This window comes from Piliocolobus tephrosceles, chromosome 16 (assembly GCF_002776525.5).
Source record: "Piliocolobus tephrosceles isolate RC106 chromosome 16, ASM277652v3, whole genome shotgun sequence".
In the NCBI taxonomy this organism is placed as follows: domain Eukaryota; kingdom Metazoa; phylum Chordata; class Mammalia; order Primates; family Cercopithecidae; genus Piliocolobus; species Piliocolobus tephrosceles.
Genome location: NC_045449.1, coordinates 30,705,002 through 30,717,811, shown reverse-complemented (window position 1 = coordinate 30,717,811; position 12,810 = coordinate 30,705,002). Strand labels below are relative to the sequence as shown.

The 12,810-nt window shown below is 40.2% G+C and overlaps 1 protein-coding gene across 14 annotated transcripts in view; it reads right to left on the bottom strand.

The window, feature by feature from the left end:
* The window catches only part of SYNRG (synergin gamma), a 98,281-nt gene that overhangs the window by 47,120 nt on the left and 38,351 nt on the right, over nucleotides 1-12,810 (bottom strand). For 12 of the 14 annotated variants that reach the window (XR_002730076.2, XM_023204728.2, XM_023204716.2 and 9 more), the window contains 5 exons: nucleotides 11,172-11,368; nucleotides 10,027-10,275; nucleotides 8,188-8,321; nucleotides 2,049-2,167; nucleotides 1,455-1,517 (listed from right to left, as the gene is read on the bottom strand). Coding sequence is in view for 13 of the 14 variants with exons in the window: in XM_023204728.2 (XP_023060496.1) it covers nucleotides 1,455-1,517; nucleotides 2,049-2,167; nucleotides 8,188-8,321; nucleotides 10,027-10,275; nucleotides 11,172-11,368 (762 nt within the window). In the remaining variant the exon portion in view is untranslated. The remainder of the gene's footprint in view (nucleotides 1-1,454; nucleotides 1,518-2,048; nucleotides 2,168-8,187; nucleotides 8,322-10,026; nucleotides 10,276-11,171; nucleotides 11,369-12,810) is intronic. The other 2 variants (XM_023204722.2, XM_023204729.2) reach the window with 1 other exon arrangement.

Genomic DNA, 12,810 nt, shown 5'->3' with positions numbered 1-12,810 from the left:
AAAAAGACTAGTTGCTGCCTTTACAGTCCACAGATTGCTGTACTGCTAATACTTCAAGCCTCGTTGAGCAGTGTAATAAATCAGAATAACCACAGCTCTCATTTCATAAGGGAATTTAACTTGTAAACATGCAAGCTTCCCATGAAAGGGAATGTCCTATCTTCAAAGGAAACAACACTGATTTGGAATTTGCCCCAAATTTTGTTTTATTTTATTTGTACTGATTGATTGAGATGGAGTCTTGCTTGCTGCCCAGGCTAGGGTACGGTGGCACAATTAGGGCTCATTGTAGCCTCCACCTCCCAGGCTCAAGCAATCCTCCCACCTCAGGTTCTCGAGTAGCTGGGACCACAGGTGTGCATCACCACACCTGGCTAAATTTTTTTTTTTTTTTTTTTTGTAGAGACAAGGTCTCACTATGTTGCCCAGGTTGGTCTCAAACTCCTGGGCTCAAGCCATCCTCCCATTGTGGACTCTCAAAGTGCTGGAATTACAGGCATGAGCCACTGAGCCTGGCATGCCCTAAATTTTAGAAAATAAGTAATTCTCAAGCACATTTAACTCCTTGTAAATTCCAGAACTATAAGAAGTAATCTTATTTCCCTTCTATTAGATAATCCCCTATTCAGTACCTATCTTTTTTTTTTTTTTTTTATGATCTTGGCTCACTGCAACCTCTGTCTCCCTGAGTTCAAGCGATTCTTGTGCCTCAGCCTTCTGAGTAGCTAGGACTACAGGCACGTGTCACCATGCCAGGCTAACTTTTTTGTATTTTTAGTAGAGACGGGGGTTTCACCATGTTGGCGAGGCTGGTCTCGAACTCCTGACCTCAGGTGATCTGCCCAGAGCAATCTCCCAAAGTGCTGGGATTACAGGTGTGAGCAACTGTGTCTGATCCTATCATGATATTTTTTAAAAACAGTAGCTTTTTTTCCCTGAGATGGAGTCTTGCTCTGTTACCCAGGCTGGAGTGCAGTGGCACAATCTCAGCTCACTGCAACCTCCACCTCCTGGGTTCAAGCGATTCTCCTGCCTCAGCCTCCTGAGTACCTGGGACTACAGGTGTGTGCCACCACACCTGGCTAATTTTCGTATTTTTAGTAGAGACGGGGTTTTGCCATGTTGGCCAGGGTGGTCTCAAACTCCTGACCTCAGGTGATCCGCCTTCCTTGGCCTTCCAAACTGCTGGGATTACAGGCATGAGCCACCACCCCTGGCATAAACACAGTTGCTATTATTAAGGTTTTCTGAAGTAGAATACTTAAGAGTATCTATTATAAACATCACTACTATACCATATTGTTTTATCTATTCAGTTTTTTCTCCTAAACACACAAACACACACACACACGCACACACACTAAAATAAAGGAATGCCATGGAAAGAACCATCAAAAATCCCTTTTTTATTAAAAATGGAAATAATTTATCCTTTTAAGGACTCAAAAACTTACCTAAAGGTTTATTCTCTGCTGTCTGTTCAAGTTCTCTGAAAGCACTATATTTATCACCAGGATCTATGACAGAAAGGACAGAAGCTCAATTAAGGTTAGGAATCCTGAAATTGCAGCTCCAGGAAGTCAGGCAGAAGTCAGGCAGATTGGTTTAACCAAACACTCTTTTTTTTTTTTTTTTTTTTTGAGACGGAGTCTCGCTCCATCGCCCAGGCTAGAGTAGTGCAGTGGTGCGATCTTGGCTCACTGCAAGCTCCGCCTCCCGGGCTCACGCCATTCTCCTGCCTCAGCCTCGCAAGTAGGTGGGACTACAGGCGCCCGCCACCATGCCTGGCTAATTTTTTGCACTTTTAGTAGAGATGGAGTTTCACTGTGTTAGCCAGGATGGCCTTGATCTCCTGACCTCATGATCTGCCAGCCTCAGCCTCCCAAAGTGCTGGGATTACAGGCATGAGCTGGGATTACAGTCCAGCTCATGTGGTAAGGGCATTTTACACATTTAGCACACAGAAGACCACCACTTAAAGATTCATACAATTTAAATATTATGCAATTTAGCATTCACAAGTTTATGAATTTACCCACTGTTTTTACCTCCAGGTGGAACAGTATTTTCAGAGGACTTGTCAGCTGCAATTCCTTTAAACACAGCATATTTGTCCATTGAAGGCAATACTTTAGTTCCGGGAAGTGGCATCAACAAAGAAGGGGCACTAAAGGAAAAAAGAAACATGTTGTTAAGCACCTCTTTAAGCCATAATAACTGGAATGGCATTGGAAGTAGGTTATTAAAGAATGATGACTTCCTGCAATTTTAACTTAAGGTCCATAAAACTGCAAAAGTAAACTGTTCCACATATGTATACTCAATATTTTAAAATAAATCATGTTAACCTTAATATAAATTATCTTCAATGGGTTCAGAGTGCAGAGGTAGAACAGTTAAGATAAAAATCTACTTATGAAATGTTGTCCAAGACAAATGTAAATTGTTCTTCTTCTGACTGTACTGCATTGCCTACCGGTAGAAGTACACACATCTGATAAGCTGCCGTAGAGTTAATACAATTTGCATTTTTACAAGGATCACATCAGCAGTTTCAGAAGCTATCTTTGTAACAAAACAACAATCACTTCAAAATTAGATAAAGATACTTTTGCCTGTGGACATTATTTCATGCTGGATGGAAAAGTAGCGTAATGAGTAGTATCTGTGTGGGTGATTCTTAGAAGGCTTAAACACATACTATAAAAGCATTACTTTTTTTTTTTTTTCTTCTTCTTCCCTTATCAGACCCAGGCAGCTCCCTGGAAGAACTACTTTTACATATGAATGACTACATTCCACCACTAGTTTGTGTCATTCAATACCATGCACAAGTTATATAAATGGATTTCTATTGAGTTCTTTGCCCTGGAGCAAAAATATTTCCAGAGTCATTTAAATCTTCTTATCAGTGGCTTACAAGCAAGGTAAAAACTAGGCTCTGGCAGCTGCATGCTAATGGGGTACACAGTCCTTTAGAACTTAATGCCATCAAATGTTATGATTTCACGTCACCACCAAACAGCTACTACATAACTGATCTTGACAAATGAAATAAGCCATCATCTATACATTGTAAGTTGACTTTTTAAAAGTTCCATAAGTAATTAAAGTACAATTCACTGTACAGAATGTTACACGGGAATAAAGGCAATTAACATCTTAGGGGAAAAAAAACCCAAAAGTTGAATGATTTCTTTATTTTTCATGACCCTCCAACTTTAGCTATGGCCTTTTAAGGCTCATTGGTAAAAATCTTTCTACTACATGTTACACTTAATTGATTATTAATTTTAAAATTATATTCACAGAATTGGGAAAAAAAAAAAAACCCAGGATCTTTAGGGTAATGAACTACTGCTTGCTGATTAAAGTCAACAAAATTCCATTCAAAAAAAGTTATGACTCAGACTGTAATTTTATGCACACTGCAAATGAATATTTCATTCCATTTCTTTCTCTGAAGTTATTAAAAAAAAAAAAAAAACACTATAATCACCATGAAAGTGTTTACGCCAGTTACACAGCAGTCATCATCCGTTCCAAACATGAAGACAGTTATTTCTACCCTTTCATACTAATGAAAACACTCAAGTGAGAAAGGCATATTGATTTTACACTTACGAACCTGTATTCTACTGAAAGGTAAGACTTAAAAAATTCGGCGTAAAAAAGTATTTTGCATTTTCTCTAGTGAATCTATTAGTGTTTTACAATCACTCCATATGACTGTGGTAGTTTTATTTAGTTGCTTACCCTGCTAAATATATACATTTAAAAAGAAATATTTTGATCTCAGCAGAATAAACTAACCAACCCCAAACTCCTGTATGTTAACCCTTTGTGAACTTTCATTTATTTATTTTTTGAGGCAGTGTCTTGCTCTGTTGCTCAGGCTGAAGTGCAGCGGCACGATCATGGCACATTGCAGTTTCGACCTCCTGGGTTCAAGTGATTCTCTTGCCTCAGCATCCCAAGTAGCTGGGACAGCTGATACTACAGGCATGTACCACCATGCCCAGGTAATTTTTGCATTTTTGGTAGAGATGGCGTCTCCATAGGTTTTCTAGGCTGGTCTTGAACTCCTGGGCTCAACTGATCCGCCTCCCAAAGTGCTAGGATTACAGGCAAGAGCCACTGCACCCAGCCTTCCCCGCCAGCCTTTTTTTTTTAAATAAGACAAATTCTCACTCTGTCTCCCAGGCTGGAGTGCAGTGGTGCGATCTTGGCTCACTGCAAACTCTACTTCTCAGGTTCAGCAATTCTCCTGCCTCAGCCTCCCAAGTAGCTGGAATTACAGGCACACACTACCATGCCTGGGTAATTTTTGTATTTTTATTTTTATTTATTTATTTTTTTTTTGTAGGGACAGGGTTTTGCCATGTTGGCCAGGCTAGTCTCAAACTCCTGACCTCAGGTGATCCGTCTGCCTCGGCCTCTCAAAGTGCTGAGATTACAGGCATGAGCCACTGTGCCTGGCCAACCCTGGCCCCCTTGTTAACTTTTCTATGATCAATGTCCCATATCTGCTTTGTTGATTAGTCTAGGCTCCCGAGTGCACGGCACATAGTATTTTCTGAATGAGTAACTGGATGATGTTGCTGCCTTCCAGAGGCCCTTCAGGTTTTATGCACGGGCTCAACTGCCATCTTTCCTTTGACTGACATCTAGTTCAACACTGAGTCTAACCAATTTCTCAGATATAAACTGTTCAGTGTCTATAACTCTAAACCCTGAGTAATTCTCATCATCTCACAGCAGGATGACCATGGCAACTGAATTTATCCTATACACAGTAGCAAGAATCACTTTCATTGTGCCACTTCTTACTCCTAAAATGCTTTAAAATAGAGTATGTCATAAGTCATAAGGCATCCCACAACTGGTGCTGTCCCTAACTAATGTTATTTTCTCACAGACTAACAATGCTCTCCATCCCGGTCTACTCCTAACATCTTACTTGCCTTTTCATCTTCTCTAACAAATAATGCCCATTTTCTGTCCAAAATGGTTTCTCCTAGGCCTAGCTATTCACATCATGATTTAACAAATCTCTTTTTAAAACAATTTGGAGTACAGATTATCATAAACTAGGGAATACATTTTATACATATATTTAAGGACTAATCCTAAGAGAACTTTATCAGATAATTTAAATACCAGATAAAACTAAGTGTCCTTAGAGCAGGAACTGTGGTTTTTGCTTCTGTATTTCTCATGCCTATCCCAGTGTCTGGCATATAAGCAAATACTAAATAAATGTTTGCTGGATGAATAAATGAATATTTTTTTTCTTTTTTTTTGAGATGGAGTCTGGCTCTGTCACCCAGGCTGGAGCGCAGTGGCCGGATCTCAGCTCACTGCAAACTCCGCCTCCCAGGTTCACGCCATTCTCCTGCCTCAGCCTCCCGAGTAGCTGGGATTACAGGCGCCCGCCACCTCGCCCGGCTAGTTTTTTGTATTTTTTAGTAGAGACGGGGTTTCGTCGTGTTAGCCAGCATGGTCTCGATCTCCTGACCTCGTGATCCACCCGTCTCGGCCTCCCAAAGTGCTGGGATTACAGGCTTGAGCCACCGCGCCCGGCCATAAATGAATATTGAGTATGAATTCTAGATAATACCAAAATAGTTTCATTCAGCTGGGCATGGTGGCTCACGTCTGTAATTCCAGCACTTTGGGCGGCCAAGGCAGGCAGACCGCCTGAGGTCAGGAATTCAAGACCAGCCTGGACAATATGGTGAAACCCTGTCTCTACTAAAAATACAAAAATAAGCTGGGTGTGGTGGTGCACGCCTGCAGTCCCAGCTACTAGGGAGGCTGAGGCAGGAGAATCACTTGAATCCGGGAGACAGAAGTTGCAGTGAGCCGAGGCTGCGAAACTGTACTCCAGCCTGGTAACACAGAGAGGCTTCATCTTAAAAAAAAAAAAAACAAAAAACAAATAAACAAAATAGTTTCATTCAAAGAAAATATGGAAGTAGTCAAGTCAGAGCTATATGTAAGAGGAATATCTGCAAAGTTATCGTATATGAAAGTAAACTATTACATGGAGATAATGCCACACAAAATTGCTAATACCCCATATATCTCAGATCTGGCCACCATCTTAAAACTTTCTACCCCCAAATTTTAATTTCATCTACAAACAGAGTTTTGCTCAGATAAATAAATCACCGATTTGATAAATTAGGTTTATAAGCCACATACTATAATACAGTCATCCAGCAAATCTTTATTAATTACATATGACGGGGCCAAGCACTACATATATAAACATGAATGATTGTCTTCAGATACTTACAGCCTAGTAAGGGAAACAGGTAAACCAGCGATTACAATTAGGGCACAGATATTCATCAGGTACTACAGCAGTAGCAAAGGAGGGGCCCCTAACTCACCTTGGAGGTAGGAATTGGTTAGGAAAAACTTCCTATATTTAGCTGATTTCTGAAATGGAACTATAACTATAGGGAGATTAGGTAGGGGTATTTCAGACTGAAGCAAACAGAACGTATGAAGTTTGAAAGAGCACAGTCGGTTTGGAGTCATGCTGGCATGGCTGGAGTGTAAGTCATGGGAAATAGCAAGAGTTGAGAGCGGGCAGGAGTTAAGATCACACACTGTCACACAGAGCTGACAGAGTTAATGGTGGTAAAGGAGAGAGGACAGAGCCAAAGTAAATAGCATGCTTTTAATCTGGTGACTGAATATGGTAACATCATTCACCAAGGAAAGGAATAATGATTTAACACATTTTTATTTGGCTATGAGTAGGAAAACAATGAATTTAATTTCATGCAGTGAATTTGAGATGCCTTGAGTCATTCAGATGGGAATGCTTAGATAGTAGTAGTACATACAAATTTTGTTCGAAGGAAGAGATCTGGAGTAGAAATACAATTTATGTGTCTAGAAGGTTTAACTTGTTTGTGTTGGTGCAGCAGTCCTGGAAATACCAGCACTCTATGGTCTCATTCCTTACATGTTTCTTCTATATGTTACGTACATGCATTTAATATATTTTTAAAATCAGGAGAATAGTCTCTTTTCCTAATTTGTAATTCTCTATAATGCCTGTCCCTTAGTTCTTGTTACAGTGCGTATGCGGCAAAGTGCTGACTAAGAGATAATCAATTGGCTAAACGGGGAAGAGAGGAGCGAAACTGCATAAACAGGAACACAGGAGACACGGAATATGTATTCTGACGAAAACCAATTTGAAAAATAAAAACAAAGGAATTCATATCACTTACTCTGGTGTCTGATGTGTTCCACTTTGCAGAAATATCTAAATACTTTTTTAAAAATGCCGGCTTGGCATGGTGACTCATGCCTGTAATCCTAGCACTTTGGAGGCCAAGTCGAGAGGCTCACTTGAGGTCAGGAGTTTGAGACCAGCCTGGCCAACATGGCGAAATGCTGAAACCCCATCTCTACCAAAATTACAAAAAAATTAGCTGGGTGTGGTGGTGGACACCTGTAATCCTGGCTACTAGGGAGACTGAGGCAGGAGAATCGCTGTAACTTGGGAGATGGGGGTTGCAGTGAGCCAAGATCATACCACTGCCCTCCAGCCTGGGCAACAGAGCAAGACTCCATCTCAAAAAAAAAATAAAAAATGCTGACAACATATTGAATCAGTTACTGTACCTGAAGCTTAACGTGGCATGTAAAACCTCAGAGAAATGTTTATGCAGCTGTCTATGCAAACAACAGAAATCTGAAGGCTTAAAAGACACTAATGTCAATTATACAAGAAATGTGAATAAATATGATTAGCGTTCTGAATTACGATTCTGTGGAAAAGCAACAGTACATAACATTACAAAAACATACAATTATGTGCTCCTGCCTAAAAAACTTTTCAACAGTTGAAGACCTTGCTTTAATACAGGAACACGAAGTCATCACTGCACAGGTGCTCTAGCTATAATAAAGGTTTGGCACAGGTGAAAAAGAATATTGCCAGGCAGGTGTGTACTTAGAGGAAACAGTAGGAGCTGAAGTTTAAGGTGGACAAAGGAGAGAAGTTTGGAGAGTAAAAGTATTAATACAGAAGGAATAATCACAGAAAGTAGTAGAGTAAGGAGTCTTAATTTTTAAATTTCTCACACCTAGCCTTCCTATTACGGATGTCTCTTTCTTAATGGTTAAATACAATGTTAAATATATTAAACTCTTTCCTACCTGTTTCCATGCTGGGAGTTACTTGCTTTTGTAGAAGCAGGCAACTCTTGGAAATCACTGAATGAGTCATCAAGGGATCCTGACTTAGAAGCATCTTGAAAATCCTGGAAGTCGTCTTCTTCTGGCTTTACTACCTAGGTTTATAAAGGATATTTAAATAAATAGCACTGACTGACAAAATAAATACACAACAAATCTCCAACATTTAACTTCAAAGACTGCCCTTAAAATTTCTCAGTTTAGATACATTAACTCAAGTGCTTAAGGCAGGAATACTGTTTTGTATTTTTAGATACTCTCTGGTACAAATGGTAAAAAACTGGTTTAAATAGCTAATCTAGGCTGGGCGCAGTGGCTCACGTCTGTAATCCCAGCGCTTTGGGAGGCCAAGGTGAGCAGATCTCCTGAGGTCAGAAGTTCAAGACCAGTCTGGCCAACATGGCGAAACCCCATCTCTACTAAAAATACAAAAATTAGCTGGGCATGGTGGCATGTGTCTGTAGTCCCAGTTACATGGGTGGCTGAGGCAGGAGAATCGCTTGAACCCAGGAGGCGGAGGTTGCAGTGAGCTGAGATTGTGCCACTGCACTCCAGCCCAGCTGGGCAACAAAGCAAGACTCTGGCTGAAAAAAAAGAAAAAAAAAAAGCTAATCTATACATTTTAAAAATAGCTGAATGACATTCGTTGGGTTACTAAGTGCCTGCCATCTTTAAAAGACACATCTAGCTGGGTGTGGTGGTGGGCACCTGTAATCCCAGCTACTTGGCAGGCTGAGGCAGGAGAATGGCTTGAACCCGGGAGGCAGAGGTTACAGCGAGCCAAGATCACACCACTGCACTCTAGCCTGGGCAATATAGCAAGACTCTATCTCAAAAAAAAAAAAAAATTAAAAAGGTCAAAATGCTAAAGAAAAAAAAAAAAGACATATAGATATATCATGCATGTTTGCAAATTAAGTGACACAAGCTCATCACAACCAATCACATACATGTACAGAGTGGACACTGACTCCTAATCCCACACTCTAGAAGTACTGTTAACAGCTCATTTGTTTTAAAGAAAAATGAGATTACACTATATTGTTCTATACTCTAACTATATAACAAAGACACATTTCCATGCAGTACATGTAGCTCTATTTTACTCAGTTTAAAGATTACCACCACTGTGTGAATGAAATGAAATTTATTTAACCTTTCTCTTCCTGTTGGATATTTAGCTATTTCCACTTTTTACTCTAACAAATAATGTTACAACAAAAATTCTTACATATCTTTGCTAATTTGAGTTACTATTTCTTGGGATAGATTTCTAATAATGTGACTGCTAGAAGAGAAGACAGAGATATGCTGAGGCATTTTTTTTTTTTAAACTGAGTCTCCTTCTATTGCCAAGCTGGAGTGCAATGGTGTGATCATAACCATAGCTCACTGCAGACTTGAATCCCTGGGATCAAGTGATCCTCCTGCCTCAGCCTCTGGAGTAGCTGGTACTATAGGTACACACTACCACGCCCACCTTGACATGCAGAATTCTGATAACTATTGCCAAGCCTGCCTTTCAACAAGGCTGTACCAATAAGTCTAGAGTGTATTAGTCACTTTTACCCTACTTTTTCAATGACATTAAATAATATACTTAAAACATTTTTGCTAATCTGAGAAGTGAAAAACTAAAGTATTTTAATGTCAGGTTTAGCAGTTTTTCTGAAAGATACAACCTAAGAATTTAAATGTGCTCCCTATAATCCAGTAACCTACTCTACGTATCCCTGGAAAAAATGGTGCCCAGATGCACTTTCAGTGATTGTTTGAAATATGCACAGCTTCTCCATTTACCTGATTTGCAGGGAAGGTTGGTATGAAACCACTAGAAGCCTGGGCTGCAGCTCCACCCACTGGTCCAACAAGGTTAATACCCATGACTGGCTGTCCAAGGCTGAGGGGCATGGAGCCCGCAGGGCCTGAAGGTATCACGGTTGGCTGACTCACCGGTGCAGGCAGAGTCATAGAAAAACCACTTAAAGTTGGAATAGGAGCTGCTGGGAACTGGTTTAAAGCATCAGGACTCATTGCAGGAACGCCCCTCTACAAATGATAGAAAGAAAATGGATTAGGGGGTTGTAAACCACATACGGTCGAAATCTGGCAGATATGGAAAGGTAAAAATCTGTAGCCTTTGCATGTTTCCACTCCTACTCTCAAAACTCATGAATTTGATTTAAGAAAAAAAGTTACAAGGTCAATGCAAACCTAATACTTAACAAAGAAATGGCCAACACATATCAGTTCTGACATTTTCACTTTCTGACACGTTTGGTTAATTCTATATGATCAAATCATTTTAAATGACTTTGCAATAAAAGAAAAATTTCTACCAGACTGAGAATACTTTATATCTATGAAATTTTAGAGAAAACTTCAAAAGACAGAGTAATTTCACCTATTACTGACTAACTTTCAAGTTCAGAGAATGTTAATATATTAAAAGTCTTTAGGCCAGGCATGGTGGCTCACACCTGTAATCCCAGCACTTTGGAAGGCCGAGGCAGGCGGATCACTTGAGGTCAGGAGTTCGAGACCAGCTTGGCCAACATGGTGAAACCCCATCTCTACTAAAAATATAAAAATTAGTCAGGCATGTTGGCAGGTGCCTGTAATCCCAGCTACTTGGGAGGCTGAGGCAGGAGAATCACTTGAACCCAGGAGGTGGAAGTTGCAGTAAGCTGAGATCGCGCCACTGCACTCCAGCCTGCGCAATAGAGACTCAGTCTCAAAAACAAACCAAAACAAAAGGTCTTTAAACAAAGGAATAACTTGCTATTATGCACATCATATAAACTCTACATTTTTGAAGTACTATATCCCGAAAATGATCTAAATTTTAATGTACAAGGAGTTACACAATATAGTAAAAAAGATTTCATATCCTTGCAATTTATACTAATAAAGTTATTTCATCTAACTTAAGAAACATGGTTTACCTGTGTTACCGCTATCATGGCTAGAACGGTATAAAGTTCTTCTTTTGTAAGTTTGCCAGGTGTAGTTCGATTAGCTAAGGCCCATATCTGTCCAAGAGTTTCCCTGGGAAGCCCAGATGACATCAGAATGGGATACAGTTTGGCAGTATCTATTCCGGTTGGAGTCATTGTGGTTTCTAAGATTTTCTTATAGGCATCTATTAAAGGAAAGACCAGATTACAAATGGAAACACATTTCAAGTGATTCATTTTTTGGGGTGCCACTGTTGGTATACAAGAATAATCTTCAATCAAACTGCTTTAATAGAACCAAAGCCATGTCAGGGTTTAAACTGCTTTAAACATATTCCAGTGCGGCTGGGCATGGTGGCTCACGTCTATAATCTTTCAGCACTTGGGAGGTCAAGGCCAGCAGATCATCTGAGGTCAGGAGTTTGAGACCAGTCTGGCCAACATAGTGAAACCCCATCTCTACTAAAAACACAAAAATTAGCCAGGCGTGGTGGCATGTGCCTGTAGGCCCAGCTACTCAGGAGGCTGAGGCAGGAGAATCGCTTGAACCCTGAGACAAAGGTTGCAGTGAGCCAAGATCGCAACTCTGCACTCTGCACTTCAGCCTGGGAAACAGTGAGACTCCGTTTCAAAAAAAAAGAAAAAAAAATTGAGATATTCAAGTGGAAATGTCCAGCAGACAATTAGAGTCTGGAGCCTGGTACTAAAGATAAAGTTTAGGGCTAGAGGTAAGACAAAGTCTTATAATTCAGTAGAAGATTGTAACAAGACAGCATGCTTTGGATATTACAAGAGAAGCCGTAGAGTACTGATGGTGGGAACAGTTTGAAAAGAGCAACAGGAAGTAAGAATTATACCAACATCACTCTTCTCCAGTAAATTAGAGGCTGTGATAGAAAACACCATTGGAGAAGGTGCTATGGAAATACAACCTTTAAGGAAAGACCCAGTTTCTGTTAGGGTGAGGAAGCAGAACAAGTATCTTAAAAAGGGGGGTATGGTTGGTGAGCTTTTGATAATAGCATGGGTTTTCCAAAGGACCAAGTGGGAAATGTTAGAGACAGGGCTAAAATAAAGAATGCCAATATTGCATGGGACATACTTATACTAAAAAATTATTTGCTTTTTATCTGAAATTCAAATTTAACTGGGCATCCTATATGGTTATTTACTAAATCTAGCAAGCTTAGTTAGGGAGATGAAAGTTAGTAGGGCTAAGGTGGACAGAGAAACTGTTTAAAACAAAAATTTTACATTTGGTATTATAAGTATGGATTACAGGTTAGTGGGCTCTCCATAAGAACACATATTTTTGGCCGGATGCGGTGGCTCATGCCTATGATCCCAGCACTTTGGGATGCCGAGGTGGGCGAGTCACAAGGTCAGGAGTTCGAGACCAGCCTAGCCAATATGGTGAAATCCCATCTCTACTAAAAATAAAAAAAAAAAATTAGCCAGGCGTGGTGGTATATGCCTGTAGCCCCAGCTACTCGGGAGGCTGAGGCAAGAGAATCGCTTGAACTCGGGAGGCAGAGGTTGCAGTGAGTCAAGATCGCACCACTGCACTCCAGCCTGGGTGACAGAGAGAGACTCCATCTCAAAAAAAAAAAAAAAAAAAAAAAATACA